The sequence below is a fragment of the Solanum dulcamara genome, chromosome 10, assembly GCF_947179165.1.
Source record: "Solanum dulcamara chromosome 10, daSolDulc1.2, whole genome shotgun sequence".
In the NCBI taxonomy this organism is placed as follows: domain Eukaryota; kingdom Viridiplantae; phylum Streptophyta; class Magnoliopsida; order Solanales; family Solanaceae; genus Solanum; species Solanum dulcamara.
In genome coordinates, this window is record NC_077246.1 from 40,064,813 (window position 1) to 40,090,592 (window position 25,780).

The 25,780-nt window shown below is 37.5% G+C and overlaps 1 protein-coding gene across 1 annotated transcript in view; it reads right to left on the reverse strand.

Moving 5' to 3' along the window:
* Positions 1–25,780, reverse strand: part of LOC129871530 (ferredoxin-dependent glutamate synthase, chloroplastic-like) — a 54,495-nt gene that overhangs the window by 13,722 nt on the left and 14,993 nt on the right. Inside the window, exons 11-29 of the mRNA XM_055946464.1 lie at positions 25,584–25,694; positions 25,237–25,452; positions 24,634–24,791; positions 24,163–24,292; positions 23,895–23,953; positions 23,649–23,754; positions 22,331–22,427; positions 19,064–19,179; positions 17,902–18,099; positions 17,653–17,763; positions 17,189–17,428; positions 16,975–17,073; positions 14,840–14,935; positions 14,498–14,695; positions 14,331–14,405; positions 2,021–2,149; positions 1,798–1,896; positions 1,004–1,146; positions 812–905 (exon numbers count right to left, since the gene is read on the reverse strand). Coding sequence (XP_055802439.1) covers positions 812–905; positions 1,004–1,146; positions 1,798–1,896; positions 2,021–2,149; positions 14,331–14,405; positions 14,498–14,695; positions 14,840–14,935; positions 16,975–17,073; positions 17,189–17,428; positions 17,653–17,763; positions 17,902–18,099; positions 19,064–19,179; positions 22,331–22,427; positions 23,649–23,754; positions 23,895–23,953; positions 24,163–24,292; positions 24,634–24,791; positions 25,237–25,452; positions 25,584–25,694 — 2,475 coding nt within the window. The remainder of the gene's footprint in view (positions 1–811; positions 906–1,003; positions 1,147–1,797; positions 1,897–2,020; positions 2,150–14,330; positions 14,406–14,497; positions 14,696–14,839; positions 14,936–16,974; positions 17,074–17,188; positions 17,429–17,652; positions 17,764–17,901; positions 18,100–19,063; positions 19,180–22,330; positions 22,428–23,648; positions 23,755–23,894; positions 23,954–24,162; positions 24,293–24,633; positions 24,792–25,236; positions 25,453–25,583; positions 25,695–25,780) is intronic.

A 25,780-nucleotide genomic window follows, 5' to 3' on the forward strand; every position in this document is an offset into this window, starting at 1 on the left:
AATTTTTCTCAAATAATTGTAATTTAATTATTATCCTAATATTTAGGACTTTGATATTAATTAAAATTATACCTATTAAATCTTTACTTATTTGTCATAGATAAAACTCGTAATATTTAGTTTGATATTAATTAAAATTATACCTATTAAATCTTTACTTATTTGTCATAGATAAAACTCGTAATATTTAGTACTTTAAAATTGACTAAAATTTTAGTTCCTAAATCTTTCTTAAATTGAAAAATATACTAAACGTCCTAACATTTAAAACTTCAAAACCAATACCTTTACCTTATATAATCTTACTTAAATTATGGTAAACAAATTAAATAAATAAAAGAATTAAAACTATTAAAGAAAGAGGTTCACATTTTTTTAAATAACTTTTTGGCCTTCCTACATGAAATTTTTATAATTTAGATATATATAGCATTTATTATAACGTCAATTGCTATTTATTTTTTTGTAATTTTGTTCTTTTATATAATTTTATTGATTAACGTGAGATACACGTGCAAAGAATGTACACTAAACTAGTAATAATAATAATAATAGAAGAAGTTCCATACGAGCCTAAAATCTAATATATTCTTTTTGAGGAACTAAAATCTATTATATTCTTAAAATTCATATTGTGAGCACTACCCAGCTTGGCAATATTACTTCGCAGTTTGCACATCAGAGAAACCACATGTGGCATGTGATCCAGAATTACACTACACGAATTACCAATGACCAGTTAGGGAAACCATAACAGACAGTTTCAAATCCACATGGAGCACATTGATAAGATATAGGTTGTCCAACAAACCTTTCCTACATAGTCATTAGCTTCTCCAATAAGTCTGATGTTCATTCCAGGTGTCAGAAAACAAGCGAAAGATTGGCCAGCACTCCCGGTAAATCTGCATAGTGGAGAAAGAGTTGACTTGTTCATGCTCATCTAGGACTCTAAATAAAATAATTGCAAATACAGAAGACAAATCACAAAAGATAATCTTACGTTATGTTCAGCTGCCCAGCAAAACCAGTATCACCATATTTCTTAGCCACGGCACCCGCAATACGACCACATACAGCACGGTCAATATTGTATATTTCAACTGTCTTGTTGACCACCTTTTCATTCTCAATTGCATCAGATATCTGCATATTAATAGTTTCTCCATCAGTTCCTTATAATTTCTCTAGAATATGGGAACATAAACATGTATTACAAACACGAAAATGAAAGATGCTTCTCTCTCTGCCAGACACTGCCCAACTTTCTTTTTTGTTATTCCTTTTAACCCCTTTCCAACGAAGAAAAATTTCTCTGAATGTGACAGGAGTAAAACATATATGGACAAGAATCACTTGTCACGAGTTATACTTACTTGTCCTGAATAAACTGTCCCTTTATTTGTTAGAGTCCCACATCAATAGAGGATATGGAATGCTGTCTCCTGATATGGCTTTGGACAATTCTTACATCATATGCTACCATTTAGGGTTGAGTTAGGTCATTTGGTTCATTTTCTTCACATGGTATCCAGACCCATCCCTATACTTGGATTACCCAATGTTGGGCCTTATGTTATGTTGTTGACGCTCCAGCTATGCAGCTGTGAGTGTGCAACCCTGCAGTTGTTAGTCCCATATTGGTTAAGGGTATGTGTTGTTGTCTACTTATATGACCTTGGGCAATCCTTATCTATGAGCTAGCTATTGGGATTGAGTTAGGCTCAAAGTTCATTTTCTTAACATGATTCATTGGATATTTTGATTCATGCAATGAAGTTTCTTAAGTGATCTTACCTTCGGATCTGCAAGCAAAACATCATCCAGAACAGGACCATTACTATGAACTACCTGGTTCCTTATCATACTGCTGCTCCATTCAGGCAACCCAACATTCTAAAATCATAATGAAATGACTTGATTCCTCTTGTGAAATAAAATAGGAAGAAAGTAATACACAAACAACTACAAGTAACTTAATCAATTGATCGATAGATCAACTGTTTTTAAAAATACTTACAGAGAGAAGGTAACTAAGATCAAGATGCCGAGTTTTCATCAATGATATGTCTCGAGGTCTAAGTATATCTGTGTGCCCAATTATGTCATCCAGTTTCTCATAGCCTAGTTGAGCCAACATGCCTCTCACCTGGCCAAAGATAGTGGAAAAATAAATTAAGCCGACAAACAAAGAAGGGCATGCTGATCAGGTCAAATTTAAGTAAACAAAAAAAAAACATAGCAGTTAATTTGTTGGTTTTAGATCATCAAATCCTTGCTTACAATTTTTTTGTGAAGTGACTTTTGAAAATACATATTTCTTCTTCCAGTTCCACATAAGGAACTCGAGAATTGCAATCCAAACACAATTGATCATCCTCATTTCACTTGTATATGTGACCATGTTTCCAGTAATGTTGGCTACTATCAGCAGCATATCTAGGGTTGCTTCTCAAGAGGAATATCAAAGATAAGGATCTCTTGTAAGAGAAATTGAAGAAAAGGTTGAGCAAGTGATAGAGACAATATTAGTTTAAGGAGGGAAAATTACGTCGTTGATGTCTACAAGTACGAAATATCCACATGCATCTTTATTTTGGATTCTTTGGCATTGCGAGAAATTCGAAGAAAATATGAGACTTCTTGCACGAAGGAAATGAGGGTGTAAAGAAGTTTTTGGTGGAATGTGTTTGACAAAAAAGATAAGAGTTCCTATACATGAAGGGGAACTATATATCCGGACATTCTCTAATTTCAATGCAGAAATACTGAGAAGTAGGTGTGGAGATTCACTCGGCAGAAGTACTCCTTATGGCGAGAAGCATAATAAATGCCTTATATGAAATTAGTGAACAGTAGATGTTTCCGGGTGAGGTAGACTTATCTTTTGACCTACCTAGTTCATAGTTCAAGGTAGATAACTTCTTTGATATCTCTGGTCACTTCTTGGTATTCTTAGAAAGCAACTAATGTTACTCATGAAGCGGTCACTATACGATTCTAAGTTTAATTCGTTACGCAAGTAAAGGTGTTTGGTCATCCAATAACCAATTCAATGTTACTTGGATATTGTAAAATCTTAAGAACTTGCGTTGGTGGAAGTTCTTGGAACTATTTCCTTGAATTTCCCATATCTTTTAATTTTCTTCAGTCTTCTTAATTTTTTCTTTAGTTTTGCTTCCACATTTATATTAGTTCATACTCCAGTTTTGAGATTCCCATCCACTGAGTTATCACAAATCCACAAGTGTCAGGTTTAGGAAATAACAGAGAGATAAAAGAGATCATTCCAGATATTATTTCAAAAGGGCCATTTATAACTGAGATTGAGTAGTTCTTGGAGAAACTATATGACTGCTTAGTGACGGGTGAGGTTAGCAAGATGGCTTGGAGGGGGAAAAGTAGTGAAAATGTTAAGAATGCTGTAAGAATATTGTAAATGATATTGTGTATCAATTAGGATTCGTCAGATCTAATTAGATCGATTATATAATTAGGTAGAATATTTTCCTTCCTATCTTAGCACTTGTATGAAAGGGGAGCCTTGGAGTAACTGGTAAAGTTGTTGGCATGTGACCAGGAGGTCACGGGTTCAAACCTTGAAAACAGCCTCTGGCAGAAATGCAAGGTAAGGCTGCGTACAATAGACCCTTGTGGTCAGGCCCTTCCCAGAACCCTGCGCATAGTGGGAGCTTTAGCGTACCGAGCTGCCCTTATCTTAGCACTTGTATATTCACACTACTCAAGACCGAGTAGCTTGAAGGAATAATCAAGCGGAGTTTACGCACAGAGCAAGGTTAGAGAATTATCAATCCACAAATTGAGACTTCCAGAAGAAAGAAAGATCGTTGTCATGCAATTTTCTAGTGACTGTGAACCTGTTTCAATTGCCTTCTATTTTCGTGAGTGTTGTGCATAAATTAACTTTAGATAGGAAGGAGTGGAGGTCCTAGATTAGGGTAGACGAATACGGGGGTGGAGGGTGTCTAGACTTGCGAAGGTTTAGGCTTGTTAGTGTCTATCGTAGTACTAGTTGCACCCTTGTAGTTCTTGTCATATATTGTTATTGTGTATGATTATCATTATTTTACTGTTGTTTGTGTTTTTTTGATGCTTTCTTCATTGTTTTCCTTTCATTTTACTTGGGTTTGATACACTTGAGCCGAGGCCTTTCGGAAACATCTCCCTCTCCACGAGGTAGTGGTAAGGTCTATGTACACTATACCCTCCCCAGACCCTACATAGTGGGATTTCACTAGGTTTGTTGTTGTTGTGTTGTGCATAAACCGACACCACCCCATCGGGCATATTGCGACAACAAAAGCCCATCCATCCCTGCCAAAGAAGGTGTCCTCAAGCACTTCCACATGCTGAATAGGAAAAAGAAATATGGTACGGTCTCTGTCATGTGCCGGAGCGTGTGTCCATTCATGAAAAAATGCAGGCTTGCTCCTTTGGTTCTTAGGGTCGCCTAGTTCGAAGGCCTTTGATACGATTTTTCTGCACATTCCAACCATGAACTAGGGTTCCGGCGTGGTCCAATGAGTTTTTCTGGTGAACTATCCTTTCCATTCTCAACACTGTAGGTCGCTTAATCCTTCTCACACAACCTATCAATTTTTTGTGTGATTTCAGTAGTTGGAACTATGTCTTCCAGCAGTATCGTCAATTTTCCAGTTTTTCTTCATTGTTGCAACACTGATCTTGCAGTGTTTTTGACACTTTCAGAGTCGTACCACGCTTGTGATTGTTCTCAAAATCACTTCGTGAGTTTTTCTGGCCAGATTTGAGCATATTACAGCAGGTTTAAACTTTCAGGCGACAAAGTTCAGTCATTTTCAAGAAAGGCTTGAAAATTTGAAAGTAAAAGTTAAAAATGCTCTCAGGCACATTTCCCAAAAATTCTCTCCTACTTCCTAGGAGAGAGAGAACCCTTCTTTCCGGTGCCTTAGACCATCTCCATATTTTACACCAAATTTGGTGTGTGAATAGAGCTACACCAAATTTGGTGCAACACTTTTCATCACACCAATTTTACTTTTTGAATATTTTAAGATTATTTCATTATACAATACTTTTAACTAAACATTATATAAATTGTATGTTTTAATTAAACATTTCATTATTTTTATAATATTAATTTTAGCTTAAAAAGTTAATTTTTTATAAATTATTTTTCTATACATGACTTTTTAAAAATTAAATTTACGTTAATTCTACTATAAATTTTAATTGAATATAATTACAATTAACCTTCACAAAAATTAAATATGCAAAATATAAATTGGTGGACAAAAATTAACGCATCAATTCAAGATGCATTGGATGGTCCAACTCCAATGGTAGAAATGGCAGCAGATGAAAATTATCGATTTCAACAATTTTTTTGCTCGACTTTAAAATTTAAGGACAAAGAAGCTCATTTTGAACTACGTAATGCATTAATAGAGCATTTATGGGAGCACTGTAGTGATCTTGAAAGTTGAATATTCATGTAGAATTTAAAATAAAATTTTCAATTGTGCAATGTTTATTTAATTATATTTCGTTAATGATTTCACTTTTATTTGTGTTATCCATTATTATGTATAATATGTAACATTTGCTAGCAATTTATATTATTTAAAAAATTATGATATATAATAATTTTATATTAAACGAGTATAAAAGAAAACAATATGAAAATTATATATAGTGAATGTTTTAGAAAGAATTTTGTTTTATGAAATAAGAAATAATAATATGATAATGGAGAGAAAAAGATTCCTTTTTGGTGTAAAATTTAGTGTAGTGGGTTGGAGTTGATTTACACTAAAATAGTGTTGACACCAAATTTGATGTTTGGGTTGGAGATGCCCTTAGAACCACCACCTTCCTCCCTCCTTAGCTATCTCCTCTGGTGGTAGCCTCTTTTTTTCTTCTTCATCCTTTCTAGCTCCCATTTATAATGAGGCAATAGGCCCTCTACAGGACAATATCTAGACGGAATGGACAACATCATCTACTTTGCGGTTGGATTCAAGTCTTTTGATATAGAAAGAATTTCAAGGACCTCAGGTGTATGGTTCGAGTGGACTGAGAGAAGTAGGAATGCAGTCATGAGGACAACCTTTGATAAAACATCTATGGAGTGGATAGTAAGGGTTCTAAAGGAGGCATCAAGAACTCAAGGGAACACAGTCCGTAGATGGAGGAAAACAGACGGCATAACTGAGATCTTTTGTGCTCGGAACTATAATAAGTACGGAAGATACAACAGTTTGATAAGTGTAAGGGGCAGAAGAAGATCAGTTCTCATAATCCCAGAACTGACCTTCAATGCAGGGTGGGCAGAGATTGCAGAGAAGGTGGCAAGGTTTATAAGTAGCCATAAGGCAAATAACAACTTGGAGACCTCCAGAATTGCACATGAAGACATTCCTTATGCTGAGATGGTCAAGGGCTTTAAATGGGGAGAGAGAGTAGGGAGGGGAGTTAATGCAGGTGTGAAAGAAGGAATCATTAGCATCAAAGAACCCTTTTGTAATTATAGTGAAGTGCTCAAGAGGAGTCTGGTGGGAGAATTCAATGCAGATGCTACACTGTCAGAAATCGGGAAATGGCCCTCTTCTATCTGGAAACAAGCACATGGTTTGAATGTCTATGAAATGGGGAATGGTCTTTTTCTCTTTGAATTCAATTCCAAACAGCCAGCAGAACAGCTCATGGAAGGGAGTTGGAAATGGAGAAAAACCCCAGTTAAGCTTATCTGGTGGAATCCTCTGGTTGGAACTTTAGAGGAGAGGAATACACCAAGCTCGACATGGGTTAATATAATAGGCCTACCCCTCCATCTCTGGTCGCAAGAAGATCTTTAAAGCCATTGGAGATAGTCGCAGTGGATGGCTCGAAACAGAGAAGGAAACCACACTCCGGAATCACCTCAAATGGACGAGAATAAGAGTTCACAATGAACGCAATAATATCCCGAGGGAGATCAAAATCGAAAGCGGCGGAATAATCTTTGAGATGCAAGTATGGGCTGAGTTGCCAGCTAGGGTTTACGATGGAGAAAGGACATCCCAAAAATTTCTTTACCCAGAAGTTTGGTAGTCAAAAACCGATGGGTAAAGAGTTGCGATCTGACACGGATCTGTTGAACGGGACTAGACTAGAGCCACATGCGAAACCACGTGATGTAGCATAGTCTAGTGAAGCCGGAAGCTGGGCCAGTGACAGTGGGCTTTGTCGACTGGCTCCCAAAAGATTATCGGGCCTACAAAGGTCATGGAAGGCCCTAAGCATTCAATCAGTAAAAACACACGTGATCAGCACGTGACTTCATTAAAAGGGCTTAAAGACATCAAATCCCTAGCTGAAAATTTCACAACAGCGCTGAAATCTTGGGAGCTCACCTCCTACATGGAGACGAAGGAGAGAAGTGAAGAGGAGACTACAAACATGAAATCGAAGTCAAAGGAAAGCAATGACAAGGACACTGATACACCAAGACAAACAGGGGGAAAACACGTCTAAAACCACCGACCAATCTGTGACAGGAGAAGCAGAATTGCAAATAGAAAATGTACATCAACCGGAACCTGTTGAAATGCAGACTCCCACAGAACTCGAGGTGACTGAGACAGAATCTCCAAGCTGGGTGAGTTCTCATATTTTGGAATTAAGTAATACTTATGGGGTAGCATTCGAGAGATTTGAAGGCGAAACTCTGGACCTTCTCATGAGAATTGATGAGATGAAGACGGCGATTGATAAAATGAAACAGGTGAAAGGCTCCACAACCCCGAAAAGCAGAGGCATAGGGAAGAATGAACTTAAAAACCTACAATCCAGTCTTAACAAGGAGGTGGAAGGGGCAAGGAGCAGGGGGAAGAACCTATGTTTAACCTTTAAATGAAGGTTAAGATTTTAACATGGAATGTGAGGGGTCTTACAATTGGTCAACAAAAAACCTGGTTAAGACTTGTTTACAAAAATTGAAGGCCGATGTAATATGCTTGCAGGAAGCTAACGTAAGGGAGTAGTAGGAGTGGCATCTCACTTATGGCCATGCAGATGGATGAAGTGTGGTTTTACTGAAGCAGATGGTAGCAAAGGGGATATTCTTTTAATGTGGGACAGCAGGGTGTGGAGGGGTACCAAAGTGGAGGAAGGCAACTTCTCTACCACTTATAAATTTGAAGCTCTCCATGACTCTTTCTGCTGGACCTTTACTGGTGTCTATGCCCCTCGCACCAGAAAGGAGAAGCTTGATTGTTGGGAGGAAATAGCTGGAATGAGGGGGTTGAGTGAAGAGCCATGGGTAACAGGGGGAGACTTTAATACAGTGAGACATATGGTGGAAAGAAGGGGGTGCTCCAGAATCTCTAATGTCATGAATGATTTCTCTAAATGGATTGAAGAACTGGAACTCCTTGACCCTATCCTAATGGGGGGAAATATACCTGGACTAGGGGACTTAATCACCAGAGCAGTGCAAGGTTAGACAGATTTCTCTACTCTATGGAATGGAAGGAAAGTTTCAAGAACATCAGGCAAAGGATTCTGCCCAGAGTAACATCTGATCACAGCACTATCATCTTGGAGTGTGGTGATTGGGAACAAAGGCAGTCTTACTTTAAATTTGAAAACTGGTGGCTCAAGGTTGAGGGATTTAACGAGTTGGTGCAGGATTGGTGAAATGGCTTCAAAGTTGAAGGATGTCCAGACTATAAACTTCACACCAAGTTAAAAATGCTTAAACAGGAATTGAAAGAATGGAGTAGAAGAACATTCTCTGAAATGGCCAGCAGAAAAAATAGCTTACTTGAAGAACTATCTGACATGGATAGATCTCAGGAGGATAGAGAATTATCCCAAGATGAGATGATGGTTAAAGCAACAATACTTGTGGAACTCGAAGTATTGGCCAAACATGAAGAAGAGAAATGGAGACAAAAATCTAGATCTCTCTGGCTAAAGGAAGGGGACAGGAATACAAGATTTTTTCATAAAATAGCAACAACACACAGAAGGTACAATACAATTCACAGGTTGGTAGTAAGGGGGGAGGAAGTACAGGAACCTGAAGAAATCAAGAAAGCAATGATAGATTTCTACTCCAATCTATACACAGAATCTGCGTCATGGAGACCTTCTTTCAACTTGACAGGTTGTCCTACAGTCTCCATAGAAGAGAATGAACGGCTTCAGAGACCTTTTACAGATACAGAGGTACTGCAAGCAATTAAACAGAGTGATGGAGACAAAGCCCCCAGACCTGGTGGTTTTACCATGAATTTTGTCAAGGCATGCTGGGACAACTTGAAGGAGGACCTGATGCAGACTATTAACAATTACCACCAAAGGGGGATCTTTGAAAAGTCTTTCAATGCAACATTTATAGCACTGATTCCAAAGAAACCTGGGGCTGTAGAGCCAAAGGATTTCAGACCAATTAGTCTGATTGGGGAAGTCTACAAAATCATCTCTAAACTCACAACTGAAAGGCTCAAAACAGTCATGGGGAAATTAGTAGATGAACGCCAAATGGCTTTCTTGAAAGGGAGACAAATACTTGATGCTTCACTGTTGGCTAATGAACTGGTAGATTCAAGGGTTAAACAGAAGAAACCAGGGATCCTTTGTAAATTGGATGTTGAAAAGGCATATGATCATATCAATTGGAATTTTCTCCTCAAAATTCTAAAAGACATGGGTTTTGGGAACGAGTGGCTAAAATGGATCAGATTTTGTGTTTCTAGCGTGAAATTCTCCATCATCGTTAATGGCAACACAGCAGGCTTCTTCCAATCTCAAAGGGGCCTTAGGCAAGGGGACCCCATGTCACCCTTCCTATTCTTGTTAGCTATGGAAGGTCTCAATCACATGTTCAGGATAGGAAATGCAAATAGATGGGTGAAAGGCTTCAGTGCTCAGATAGGACGAGAGGATGAACTAGAAATCTCCCATTTGTTTTATGCAGATGATGTCTTAAATTTTTGTGAAGCAGAACCATGTCAGATCAGGCACCTCAGAGCCATCCTGACAATTTTTGAGGGAATTTCAGGTCTCCATGAAAACTGGCTAAAAAGCCACATCCTCCCTATCAACCAGGTTGGAAGCTTGAATGAACTGGCTGAAGTTTTCGGTTGTCAAATGGACTCTCTACCAACTAAGTACTTGGGATTGCCACTAGGAGCTAAAAATAAAGAATTAGAGGTGTGGAGTGGGGAGTTGGAAATGGATGACAAGAAACTGTCTAGGCAGCATATCTTGATCCATCGGTAGCAGAGCCACCGAGGGAATCGATGTGGAAAAGTCAATACCTTTCACTAGGTGGCAGATTGACTCTTACCAAGTCAGTACTTGATGGACTTCCAGCGTACATGATGAATCTCTTTCCCATACCAAAAATCATTGAAACGAAACTCAACAGGGCAAGGAGATCCTTTTTATGGCAAGGAAACAAGGAAAAGAGAGGTTATAATCTCGTGAAGTGGGATGTGCTAACCCTCAGTAATCAGCAGGGTGGTCTCAGTCTGAAGAACCTCAACAAACAGAACACTGCACTATTGCAAAAATAACTCTGGAGATTCTGCTCAGAAGAAGGGGCTCTGTGGAGAAGATTTATAGAAGGGAAGTATGGTGTACTCACTCAATGGACAACTGAGGAGGTCGTGGGTACTTTTGGGTGTAGTGTCTAGAAAACCATAAGAAGATTATGGCCCCATTTCAGAAATAACGTCTCAATCACTGTTGGAAATCGTTTAAAAACTGATTTCTGGAATGAGGTGTGGATTGGAGAAAACAGTCTCAGAAACTCCTTCCCACACGTTTACACTTTACAGAGGAATGCTAGAGTATCCCAAGTTTGGAGCCAACAAGGATGGGATCTAATATTTAGAAGAGCACTGAATGATTGGGAAATTGGGGAAGTGGCAAGTTTACTGGAAGTACTTAACTCACACCCTATGTTATTAATGAGGCCTGACAAACCTAGATGGAAACTACACAGCAAGGTAATGTTTACAGTGAGGTCTTGCTACAGAGAACTCAACACACTACAGATAATGCTAGACATATGGCCTTGGAAGCTAGTGTGGAAGACCAAATGTCCTCCTAAGGTAGCTTTCTTTACTTGGTTGGTATGCAAAAACGCTTGCCTAACACATGTGGCTCTCCAGAAAAGGGGCTGGCAGACATGCTCAAGATGTGCCTTGTGTGAGCAGGATGCAGAGGTAAATTCTCATTTGTTCATGCACTGTAAGACAGCTAATGAGGTTATGGAACATGTTTTGGTGTCTGCTAGGAGTTAATTGGGTGATGCCTAAAACAACATTGGAACTTCTAAGCAACTGGGAAGGTATTGGAAACAGAGGAAGAAAGTAGCAGTGGTGGAGAACAATCCCAGCAAGTATATGGTGGACCTTATGGAAAGAAAGGAACTCAAGGTGTTTTGATGGTCAAAACAGTAACTTACAGAAGATTAGAATGAATTTTATATGCTTTTTGTTTTTTTGGTGTAAACAGAAACTGGTAGGGGAGATAGATGAATTAGTTGATTTTATAGGAAACTTGTAAAAATACCCTCCAGGGTGATGTAAGTTTCCAATTCATCATTTTTTGGATGATGAATTGTTTGGTGTGAATATAAAGTTACCCTTGTCTCAAAAAAAAAGTTCAGTCATTTTCATGCCATCTTCCTGAGGTTATTAAGAAACTTGGTTGCAACAAAATGGAATCTAATACTTTACATAATCGGATGGTTATTGGTCTCTTTATCGGATTATACCGAGTTGCTTCAACACAAAGCACATAAGAAGACTACTCGTGAGATAACTTGTATCATTCAGACGCGTAATAGTGTGACTTGCGCCCCCAATCTTCTGCTTCCCGTCTTTGGGTCATTGATTCAAGTGGATCCGATCAAATTTCTAGTGATAAATCTTTTTTTGCTACTATTTCTTACTCCAGATTTCTTTCGGCAGTCACAACGATTCTCAAACCATGGCCTCTAGAATAGGTCAAGCTAGCCCATTTTCTTCCTTAACTTTAAATTCAATTCTGTATGTTCTGGTGGTCATTTTAATCTCTTATTCATTGGTCACTTATCCCAAAAACTTAAATCACTTGCACCTTGTCCTCCTTCCATAGTTGTCCTGCTAGTGATTCACTCAATGTATTACTTACAAAGTCGGGACATCTCAGCTTATCATAATTTCATAAAATGGTACCTTGTTGGTGTCACATGTCTACTTTAAAGTGTGACTCGTGTTAACTCGGTAACCATACTTGTTCTCATTTCCCTTGACTTCTTGATAATAAGGAAGAGCTTCAGGTCCTAGTCGGATCACTTCTAACCTAAGATTTTGCTACTTTGTTTCGTTAAAATTCTAGGTGATTTGGATTTTCCGGATGAAAAATCCATCTGAGTTGTGTTTATATTTTCAGACTTCCCATGCTAAACGCCGGAATCAATTTGGATTTCTATCCGCAAATCATGTTCCATCACCTTTTTGGGTGATGCAGTTCTCACTTCATGTCATCTCATTAATTGTATTCCTTCCTTATCTATCAAGAATCAAGTTCCACACTCGGTTTTGTTACCCCACTTATCTTTCTCTCTTTCATCTCGTGTCACTGGGAATATGTGCTTTGTCCATAACCTCCAGCAGAAGAAGTCTTCTTTTCTTTTTGACCAGGTAAATAGTTTCATTTCAAAAATCAAAATGTCAAAGTCGACCGTATATAAAAAGTACACCAAACAGTAAAGAACCTACAAAAGAATATGGTTCTATACAAAAGACACTCAATCCTCTATACAATCGGGACTACATGGGTAGACTAAAAAAAAATAACGCACTGAAGACTACTACTTCACTGCCCAAAATTCATTTCTGCCCCTTCAGAAATGCTTCTATTTCTCTCTCTCCAAATGATCCACATCAAAGCCTGAGGTGCAGCATTCCGTGTCCTGCTCTTTCGCTTGCTACTTCCAGCTTTCCAGCAAACAACAGGTCCTTCACAGACCTTGGCATCAACCAAGACATACCAAACCAACTGATCACATCCCACCATAATCTCTTGGTCAGGCTGCAGTGTAGTAGAAGATGATCAACATCTTCGCCTGCCTTCTTGCATAAATAATACCAGCTGATACGGACAACTTTTCTTTTCCTAAGGTTTTCCACCATCAAAATCACCTCTCTAGCAGTTAACCATGTGAAAAAGCACACCTTCCACAGCACCTTAGGAATCCAAATCGACTTTACAGGAAAAGTTTCCTCCGCCCTCACCAAAAGCATCTCATTATAGAAAACAAGCAATCATTCCCCAGCTTCTATCTCATCGTATCGGGTCTTTTAAAAGGCACAAAATGTTGATGGAATAAAGCTAGTAATCTATAAAATTCACTCCCCTCCCAATCCTGGAAATCCCTTTGGACCTCAAACTCCACAAAGTTTCTTCCCCTTGTGTGCCCCTAATTTGTTTGACTATGACCTCCTTTTGAAAAGATACCCTATAAATGCTTGGAAACTTATCCTATAACTAAGCATCTCCATACCATATATTTCCCCAAAAACTAACTCTATTCCCATCTCCTACCCTCTATGATATATTATCATAATACACTGGTATGCACAAGAAACATAGATCTGGTTGTCAATAAATGCAAATCTTGTCGGAAAAGCCCACTGGCAGCGCCAGAATAGGCTTCCAGTGATCATAATCCAAAATAAAATTGATAGAAAGGCTCGCAAGGCCTAGGCGACCTCAACAGAAAAAAAGATGGCTCGAAAAAACATGTTGCAACAAGCCTCATGCACCGGCGCATGTGTTAGAGGCATCGGAGGTTTAAGTCGCGCATGATTGGAGTTCTACCAGAGTGTTTTTCTGGGCATTGGTCACTGGAGCTTTCTGAGTTTGATGGCAGTGTTGGTTTTCGCGAACACTGAAGGAAAGAAGAAGATGACGCAAACAACTGCTACAGTCACCAAAATTGACGCACGGGACTTCAACTGTATTTTTCGGATGTTTCTCACCGATGCTTTAATACCATGTGAGAAATATAGGAGAAAAATATTATTGAATTTTGTATTCCACATTATTATATTGAGCCCTATTTATAGACACTAAATTACAATCTTTTTCAAGTAGTATATACAATCCTATTCTTGTTCTCATTCTAACAAAAATGATCAAAGTAACCATAAAATTTCTCAAATAAATGGAATACTGCAAAGTAAGCCCGGGAAATGAACGGTGTATGTATTTTCTATAGAAATACAAAAGAACAAAGGGAAAACAGAATTTCTTCAACCACATTATACAAGTGAGCATAAGGTTACCTCTTCGGCAACATACAAAAAGTAGTTAACAAGGTCTCCTGGAACACCTGGGAACCGAGCTCGTAACTCCTCTCTCTAACAGTTTTTGAGAACCAAAATGTTAGAAGAAAAATTCAAAGATGATCAATAAATATGATGAAGATGATTGAAAATGGGACATAGGCTACCTGACTGGCAACACCAACTGGACAATTGTTTGTATGGCATATGCGGGCCATCACACAACCCGTGGCTATCATTGCTACCGAACCAAATCCATACTCATCTGCACCCATTGCTGCAGCCATCATGACATCAAATCCACTTTTAAATCCACCATCAACTCTAAGAACAACCCTTTCTCTTAACCCATTTTCAATGAGTGTCTGCACACAGCCGTTCAAAGAATTAAAACAGAAAAAGAACATACTTAGAAAAAACAAAGTATTAAATGCAACAAACATACATGAAATGAGAAAAATTATTAGATAGACACTGGAAATGGTTCATTTCTACAGTAAAAAAATAACCTGGTGTGTCTCTGTAAGTCCAAGCTCCCAGGGACCACCAGCATGCTTAATTGAACTTACTGGGCTTGCTCCAGTTCCCCCATCATGCCCTGATATCTGCAATTGACAACCACTGAAAAGACTTAGCTTACTATGTTTTGATTTTCAAAATAACATCAAGCCTCACGGTTTCCATGTGTTAAGTGTCAGAACTGAATCAGGGAATAGGTGATTGTCTCCTAATATGGTCTTCCACAATCTTTACCTCATAAGCTAGCTATTAAGGTTGAGGTAGACTCAAGTTCAATTTATTAAGATGGAAGCAGAGCTAAACTCATTCCAGTTCTTGGTTATGCTGGGTCTTCATGTTATTTTGGTTCATGCTCCAAATATCAAATCCAGGGCGTCGAGGATGAGGGGTATTTAGGTCCATATTGGTCGAGGGAACATATTCTTCTTTTTAGATGATCCTCACCTAATGAACTAGATTTGGAGATGAAGTTAGGCTCAAGGTCACATGCAAAAAATAAAATTCACCATCATTGGAGAAACCATTAATTCAATTATGTTGCTTAGATACAAATTAAAGGTATATGATAATGTCTTGGCATATTTCAACTAGTATCTCCACATGATGTGTCAAAATTGCAAAATTGATTGTCAATGAGATGTTCCAATTTTGAAACTTCAGAAAGAAAAAGAATGAAGTGAAGGATAAACGTATATACATACGTATTGAATACTATATCAAATGATTAATCAAGACCCGAATCTGTAGTTTTTCTAAAAAAAAATCAAAGAATTGATGTGAATCCATTCCACATTGAAGAAAGAATCGAATATTCATTAATCAAATCATTCAGGCCTAATAAAACAAATAATATTAAAAAATTCGAATCGCCAAAAGCTTTTTTCCAAATATTAAAAAGAAAAAATACTCGAGTAATATGGAAATTCCATTATTTTCTAAAATTATTCATTCAAAGATTATACATTGATCTATTTTTATCTATCACTAATATTCCTAGAATTACTACACAACTCTTTCTTGAATCAACAAACAAATTGATTGAGAAATCCATTTCCAATAATGAAATAAATCAAGAAAAGATTAATACTAATAATAAAATTCACTTTATCTTTATTTCGACGATAAAAAAGTCACTCTATTATATTAGTAATAAAAATTCACATATTTTTTGTGATTTATCCTACTTGTCACAAGCATATGTATTTTACAAATTATCACAAACCCAAGTTATTAGTTTGTCTAAATTTAGATCTGTTTTTCAATATAACCCAACGTCTTGTTTCCTTAAGACAAAAATAAAGGACTATTTTAGAACACTAGGAATATTTCATTGTTCCAATTCTTTTTTGAACCTAATATTGGATCATTCTTTATTTCCATGCCATACCTAATGACATTAAAGGTAAATTAGTTTTAGGATTTTAAATATCATAACAGTAAGAATGTAAAAGATGACTCAAACTTTTCCCTCCAATCTATAGAAATTAATAATATAATTTTAATCTAAATGTGCCAAGCCAAACAATAATTTAATTTGACATAAAAAGGATGTGAGTCAACCAACTGTCAAATCCCAAAACACAATATGTATCATTTTGATAGGGAAAAGGCCTTTTGGACCAATCTACTACACCTTAATAATGATGTTTTGGATTTACCTACAGGAAAAAAAAAAGTAATGGTCATTTAAATTTCAACTCCTACAAAGTTTCTAGTCATTTAATTTTGAAGGGCGCATCTGAAGGTATAAAAAATGATTATTAGCAGATGAAGGTCTACCATTTTTTTCTAGTTAATTTATGGTGCAAACATGAGGCTCCACTTAGTATAGATGACTAACAGTTATTTGAAGAAAAACACATTTATCGGTCTCTAGTTTTGCCACTTACAATACCGAGAATTCTTCCACCACATTAATAAGCTTTTACTTCATAAAAAAAAGGGAAAAAGAAATTGCAAGTTGTCCACCATAACAGCCAGCTGAAAATGTTGATAGATAAGCTAGCTGGCAGTCTCTCTCAGGAAACATGGCCAATTTCTCCTCTTTCTTTTAGATTTAAGCTTCAATCTCTGAACAGGGTAAAGCACAAAGGACACACAGCTACAGGCACAACTATTTGGTTACCTGTATGATATCAGCATTTCCCTTTGCCACCCCAGAAGCCACAGTACCAATACCAGCTTCAGCCACGAGCTTTACAGATACCTTAGCTTTTGGGTTGACCTGCTCATGAATGAAACCAGAATATTATGCTTTACAGACTCCTTAGCTTCTGGGTTTATACTGCTCATGAATGAAAATCGTGATAGAAAGGAACAAGAGTTAAACACGCATTCACCTGATGAAGATCATAAATCAACTGAGCAAGATCCTCAATAGAATAAATATCATGGTGTGGTGGTGGAGATATAAGAGGAACTCCAGGTTTTGAATTCCTTAGTCTAGCAATGTAAGCGCTAACTTTTTTACCAGGCAATTGGCCACCTTCACCTGGCTTTGCACCTTGAGCAATTTTAATTTCTAACTGGTCAGCATTAGCTAGAAATGTAGGAGTGACACCAAAGCGTCCAGAAGCAACCTGAAAAGGTTGTAGGGAAGTCAAGTGCCATTCTCCACAAGTCATCAGGAGAATAACCTAGCTTTAAAAAGCTATGTTGCTCCGACTTCTCAAGAATGTCAATAAATGCGTGTTGGATTCTATTTTTGGAGAATCCGACATGAGTGTGGCATCAAAGGAAAGAGCCAACAGAACTTAGATAAAAAGGACTAACAAACATCAGAGCAAACTCATAGTGCACATACCTGCTTAATTGCACTTGTCGCAGTATCTCCATTTTGCAGACCCTTTAGGTGTGGAAGTGTTGGAGAATATCCATCAATGACATCAGTAAGTGGTTTCCAACGAATTGGATCCTGTTTGAAAGTAACAATAGAAACATCATCATTTGTGTAGAATAGTTGGTGATAAAGAACAATTCCGATGGTAATGTGCTCAACACAACACAGGTGTATCTATTTTTTAAGAAAGGTGACAACACAAGCGTAACTTACCTCACCGCCTTCTCCTGAGTTCGACTTTCCACCCAATCTATTCATTGCAATTGCAATAGCTTCATGAGTTTCCCTTGAAATAGCTCCAAGTGACATGCCACCAGTGCAAAACCGCTGCACAATTGCTGAAGCAGGTTCAACCCTTCCAACTGGTATAGGCGAACGATCACTTTTGAATTCAAGAAGATCTCTGAGAACCTGCAATAACTAGATATCTTCAGAAACGACGATTTGTTTTTGTGTACATCACCCTTCTTTCATCTTTAATAGATTGAACAACAGAAGGGTTACTAGAAGGTTTATGTCAGCAATCACTATTAATGCATCTTAATCATCTGCTTTTTCAAGAGTGATATTCGGCTGAGCATAAACAACATAGGGTAAATTACTAGAAGGTTTATGTCAGAAATTACAATTAATGTATCTTATGCATCCGCTTTTTCAAGAGTGATATTTGGCTGTGAACAATAGAGGGCAAATTACCAGAAGGTTTATGTCAGCAATTACTATTAATGTATCTTATGAATCCGCTTTAGGTGATATTTGGCTGTGCATACACTACAGAGAGGAAATTACTAGAAGGTTTATGTCAGCAATTACTATTAGTGCATCTTATGCATCCGCTTTTTCAACTGTGATATTTGGCTGTGCATAAACAACAGAGGGGAAATTACTAGAAGGTTTATGTCAGCAATTACTTTTAATGTATCTTATGCATCCGCGTTTCAAGAGTGATATTTGGCTGTGCATAAACAGAGGGAAAATTACCATAAGGTTTATGTCAGTAATTACTATTAATGCATCGTATGCATCCGTTTTTCAAGGGTGATATTTGGTTGTGCCTAAACAACAGAAAGGAAATTACTAGAAGGTTTATGTCAGCAATTACTATTAATGCATCTTATGCATCCGCTTTTTCAAGAGTGAAATTTGGCTGAGCATAAACAACAGATGGGAAATTACTAGAAGGTTTTATATCAGCAATTACTATTAATGCATCTTATGCATCCAATTTTTCCGGAGTGATATTTGGCTGTGGATAAGCATCAAGAAATACATAAAGTCAGTAGTAGTAAACTACAGGATTAAATAAGATATACAGATGATAAGAAAATGCAAAAAAATCCATGTACAAGAAACATAAACTAGTAAAACAACTCACGTTTACAGGTCGATTAGCCAAATGCTGCTGATATACTGAATATGCACTTTCACTCTTTTGGCGGACAGCTTTATGGAGCAGTTTTGACATCTCTGGGTTGTTTCCATGGTATTCACCTTTTAATTAAAGGGAAGAGAGTCAAACAAACAAAAACCAAAAGGAACACATGCCTATATCTATCAAGACTTCATCTTGAAACAAAGATACCACCACTACTTTTCATTTCTCAAAAAAAGACGATTAAAAGAGTAATCTTTTGATTCGCAAAATACAGCTCGAAATGACATCCCTATTTCATGTCGAAAGCACCAGATTGCAGCACTTGTAACAATTTAAGGTAAATGCACCATATTGATTTTTGCTTCACTGTGGAGCTTTTGCTCAAGAGGAGCAAGAAGGGGACACAAAAGTTTGACAAGATATAAAATTATACGAAAGCTGGTTTCTTGGAGGGACATGGAACTATAGGACTAGCCAGCAGGTAGAGACGACTCTGTTATTTCTTGGATTTAAAATGCACATATAGGGAGAAGGGAATAGAATCACAACTGTCCTCACTGAAGTCTGGCAATTCACAAGTTATTCTGGTCAGACATCGAAAAGTGAAGGTGGCAGAAGCTAGTTGACACTATCTAGGTTACTTCTCTCATCCCTTCAAATGTTTGTTTAAAAGTATAACCTAGTCTTAAAATCAAGAAAATTAAGACACAACTAATACATTAAAAAAACACATACCCATTGTAATCCCATAAGTAGGGTATGACGGGTAAGATGTGCGTTCACTTTACCCCTACCTTTGTGGGGTAGAGACTAGAGAGGCCGTTTCCGATAGACTCTCAGCTCAAAAGAAAAGTTTTTGAAGCAGGTTTGCAAGAAAAACATGGCAGCAAATGAGCAAGAGACAAAGCAAGGAAGCAACAGATAGTATTATCCATTGAAGAATAAGAGACTACGTAACTACTAAATAATACTACTAACACAGATCGGTGACCGGCACCTCTACCCAGATCTAAACTCTGTAGACGAAACCCTCACTGGCTGCTTCTATCTCTATCCGAATCTTTTTTCCATCACCTTTCACTTTTATGTGAGCCCAATGCAGGTGGTTTATGAGGGTTATCTCCTCCTCTTTCTCGATGAATCCGCTGCACTGGTCTCCAATCTTCTTAAGGATCTATTGTGACCACAAGCTCAGCGGGAGCCCTAGGATCCTGATCCACACTGAATCTCTAGGGATTTCTTAGCCAGCAACCCATTGTTGGATTCCATCATTCTAGCTGCATCTTCATCTTCTTCCATGGCTAGGACCCATCGTAACATGTTCTGCTATCTTCCTTGAAGGGAGGTCAAAGAGAAGTAGTCTGTCGTTCATCGCACTGTTTTCCAGGACTTGCTAGCCCATCTTCTGGTCCCAGTAAGAGTTGGCACTTCCTGAGATGGGAAATTACCAACTATGCATCGATTGAGGAGGTCTTTTTCCGATGTCAAAGAGCCACCTATGATTCTTATGCTGTTCTCACTTGTCTGTAGTTGCACTTTCTTTGCTGCATCTCTTGTCCATCTGTTGCTGATGCAGGCCTCTTTGAATGATGAAATTAGTTGTGCAGCTGGCTGTATTTCTTGTGCTTTTTCTGGCTCATATATAAATTTTGCTATTTTATGAGCTATGTTCCACCATCCACCTCTGTAAATGCTCTCCAGAGTAATAATGATAGACTTGTTTTGTGCCTGAATAGCAATGAAACTGATGTACTCCCATTATTGTTGAACTTAAAGAGTGCAAAAGAACTCCGAAAAGTGATCTTTTGTCCTCCATCTTCTAACAATCTTCCCCTGTATTTCTGATGCTTCAATAAAAACAGACACCAACCATTCCAAGACTTTATGGCTGATCTTAACTCTTCCCATTAAATTTCTGCTATGTTTGACCCATTCATACCATATTTCTGCCACTGAATGAACTTTGTAATGTCATATGATTTGAACCCAGCATTGTATAAATAATGTTCTCCAGAAATGCATTTACTCCGGTCATGTTGTCGGTAAAGACCTCACCAGAAAGGAAATAAAATTTAATTTCAGACTACGACAGGTTTTCCCTGAAACTAATGCCTAGGAGCATTTTTCATAGCATTTGCTGACTTGCCCATTTATTACATTATAATTCATTATTATATAAAAATTACTCAAATATTGCAATTCAGCATGAAATGGACTAAGTGACCCACATCAAAATTCGAACAAGTGCTTATTCTTCACAATCTGAACCAATCAACTTGGAAACTGTTTTGCCACTCAACTGTCAATTTATATGTGCAGTACAAATTTAAGTATGAAGAGCATTAATTTTACAAATATCCGGATCAGACAAACATCTAATGCTTCTCAAACATATCATTTGCATATTCATATTTTATACAGTGTTTCTTTTGTTTAGGAATTTGCCTAGTCAAATTTGATGCTACAAAACTGCACATCCAAACTTAGGAGGGGAGAGAGAGAGAGCGGAGACTCAACAATTGAGGAATGAATCATTTCTTCCCTTAAATGAATATGGTCAAGTATCTTTTCAGAATTTCCTGGTCAAACAGTTTCTATCTAATGCGCCAAACTGCTCTCCCTTGCTAATGATCCACGTATGAAATAGCTAGATTATATATCAGATTTTTCATGTGAATTTCTTTTCTTCCCTCCTGCTCTCTCTCTCTCTGTCCTCATTCATCTCTCTGCCTCTATCTCACTGAAAGAAATAAAGAAATAGAATGTGAAGGCTGTTTCGTAGCCTGGTATAGCTTCCTCAAGGTAAAGAGCCAACTCTGACCTACACCTGTACAAGCTCTTTTTTTTTGGATAACAGTGCTATCGGGTCAGCTACCCTCTATACTAATTTTTGGAGTCTAGAATATTAAAAAAATAACAGACACGTAAGAAATAGAATGCCCAAAGGCTGTTTAACAAACTCAGCAGACCACCATTATGAGTTGACATGAGAATCTCAATTTGGTAAATCTTGGATTCCTAACACCAACTCTCTACAAGCTTGGAGTCTAGCATGTTAAGAAAATCTACCAGAGCGCACACACGCAATGTTTTTTTAATCTTGAACTAGGAAGACACAAGAAACTGGCACGGTATATGCAGACTCTAAACACCATTAAAGGTCAATACAATTTTACCACATTTGGTTAGGTTCCATAGATCTGGATACAGTATGATGAAAAGATATACTTTCAAAACCTTTATGTTTCAGCCTCTAGAAAAATATACCTCCTTGTCTGAATTGTAAGAACCCATAATTCTCTAGTCGTTTTGCTGTATCTTCAGAGAAAGCCTTCACCCAAAATGATAAAGTCTCTCTTGCCAGCTGCGAAAAGCACAGATTGTAAGTATACCACCGTGTCATCTGAGCTAACATTTTGCAGAACTTAAGAGATCAAGGTAACTTTTAACCAAATGCTCATGTCAAATTGTTATCAATTATGCATAAAAGAGAAAAAATCATCATGTTAATTCTAGAGCCTAGATATTTCTGCCTAACTAAACTAAAGGTTTTCCCAGCAGTCTGACTGGACCACTGCAGAAACCAACCAACTATTTCACATATCAATATTTAAAGCTGAAGCTCACAAAACAGATATCCCATTGAAATTGTAGCTAAAAAGTTGCGCACTTTCAATATACTGCCAAATCCCAATACTTGCAATATCTTTATTCTCTTGAAGAAGCTAGATTTCCCATAATGAATGTGATCAACATCTTATGCTATAATAAAGCAATTAAAGTAGCAAGCAAATATATATAGGTCAGATACAACCAAAATCATTTCAAGGCCAAATATAGTATGTATAGTATATTCCATACGACTCCATTAGCACTGTAATAAGATTAGTGGATCAGCTTGCTAAGTGGACCATATCACTTTGAAATCGAGGAAATTCACCATTAATGTAACAGTTTACTCATAGTGTTCCAATCATTAAAATGAGACCCTTAAAGAAGAATTCATTTGTACTACAAAGACCTATGTTGCTCATACTCTTCGTAAATCTGTCAAAACCATGTCGGATCCTCAAAAATATACTACTTTGAAGAATCCAACGAACAATTGTCGACATTTTGAAGAGTCCGAGCAACAAAGACAGGCTGCATGAATGAAAAGCTCCACACTTTAGAGTGAAGAGTTATAACTGCAAAACTTCTTTTGTTAGTCTTAGTACACAGACCTCATGTTCAAGAAGCAGTGCAATCAATGTGGTTTCCTTGCTAATATTGGGCTTGATGGTTCCTACAATAGGATGTGAGGGGTGCTATGCTTGGCAACTGGATATGGAAAGGGAAAGTATGAGGGGGGAAAGGAACGGAAGCAAGAGGGAAATAAGTGGGTCCCAGTAGAAAAACATTCATTTTTCCCTTCACTTACCCTCTTTCTTTTGTCTTACCAAGCAAGCGAAGAGAAAAAAAATTCCCACACTCTGCTTTCTTCCCTTTACCTAATTGCCAACATAGGTTAAGACTTGAGACACTAAGTACCAAAATTGATACACGATTAACCATTCACAGATCAGATGCTTCATCTCTTAAATACCTCATCAAGGGTTAATCCACCAATGCTCGATTTACTGCCACAGAATGCAACATCTACGACCTCCATCCCCAATCCATAGATTTCAAATATCTGTGCACCACAATAACTGAACCAAATAGTTTTTGGTGAGAGAAGCAGATGAGGAAACATAGAAGAGTAAACTGACATAAAGAAGACAGAAAAAACAAGAAAAGAAAGAAAGGCTACGATAGGAAAATTGCTGGCTCAAACTATATTGGCGGATACCTCGACAGCAAGGAGATCCCCATTTTTGAAAGAATTTTGAGAAGGCCAGATTTAATTGCCTGCAATTGAGGGGAAAAAGATCAAGTCAACATCATCTTTTTTGAACTGCAAGCATCTGCCAGGTGTGTCTTCAAAGGTTATGTAGATAAAAGCAAAAGGCACTTCTGAACCCTAAAATTCCATTAGCAAAACATATCTCCGCTCTTCTTTAAAAATGCCAACCAGGAAACAGAAGTTTAGTAAACATACTATCATAAAAAAGGAATACCTTGCAAAAGTTCTTTTGAGCTTGTTCAATGGTAACACTAGGCATTTTCCCATTGCGCATCAAGTTCACAGTTTTAGTGCTCAAGCGCCATTGTCGACATGTCTCAAATGCCAAGTATGGACATATAGCACTGAATTACAAAGAAAATATAAGTATGTTGTTGCCTGAATACAACAGCAGAACTGACCCCAGATGATATACGTCAAGGGCAAAAGATAACTTTACCAGTGGTAAAACAAATTGAACTAATCTAATATGTCAAGTGACAGATCACAGATGAGGAGGATGGTATGTCATACAGACTGAATGATACATTTTTCCACCTTCTGGATTAAGTTAACTGCAGTATCTTTTCTGGTTAGTATGTTGTACAGACTGACAAAAGAGTACAGATTGATGCACTTCGAATCACAAACTTGTAGTGAGGAGGGGAATTAAAAGCAGACAGAAGTTTTATGTCCAGAAAATAACCTTGCGCCAAATCCGATCAAGCAAGCAAACTGATGAGTACTGAAGCATTGGGCAGTATCAGCAACAATTGAAGCAGACATTCTAAGGCCATTTTGAATCAGATGCTGGTGAACGGCACCTACAGCAAGAAGTATTGGAATCGCAGGGCGAGTAGCTTCCTGGAGGCAGCAAGGAATTAAGTTTAATTGCACTTATTAATTACAACAAGAGCATAAAAGTTCTTATCAGGGAAGAATTAAAAGGCAAAATAGATTAACAGATCCAAAAGACAGAACCACATCAGAGAGGAAATTCAGAAAGAACCAGACTTCAAAGATATCAAGAAACAGAAAAGAAAAAAGAAAAAGATGATGACCTCAACAGTTTGAAAATTTCTTGAAATAAATATTGTTACTCAAGGGGTAAACTAAACAACAACAACATAACCTGTGTAATCCCACAAGGGGTAAACTAAAAATAGCTCAAAATTGAAAAGCTGAGACTTGCATATAGTTGAAGAAAACAGCACCTGAACAAAATGTCAATTAACTATGCACGCAATGCCACCACCAAGGAAACTATAAGACAGATTAATAGCATGAAAATTGCCAAAAGAGAGCTTACCAATTCATCAGACCTATCAGAGAGAACAAGCAATTGAGAACCATTTCTGACAGCTTCATCAGCTGCTTCACATAGTTTATCCAGTGACCTTTTCAAAGATCCATCAACTCCTTTCCCAACATCAAAAAATGTTGGCAAAACATGAGGTTTCAAGTGTGAATCTTTAAAAAGAGATTCAAGCTCTCCTTCATTAAGTACAGGACTGGGCAAAATAACCTGACCAAAAACAAAATTGTAAACAATAGAAAACCACAAATGATACAAAATACATCTACAAAACATAAGATCAGAAATATTTAAAACTACAGATTATCAAAAGTTGAAAGTAAGTGCACGAGTTGACCAACCTGAGAAGCATGTTCAGGTCCAACCTCTAGTATATTTCTACGCTCGCCAAGATTGACTTCAAGGGACATGACTAATCCTTCTCGGAGAGGATCAATAGCTGGATTTGTTACCTGACATAGATGCACATAGACCATATTAGACCAGTGGCTCTATAAATACCATTCAGCCAAATATCAAGTAATCAAAAACATCTTTC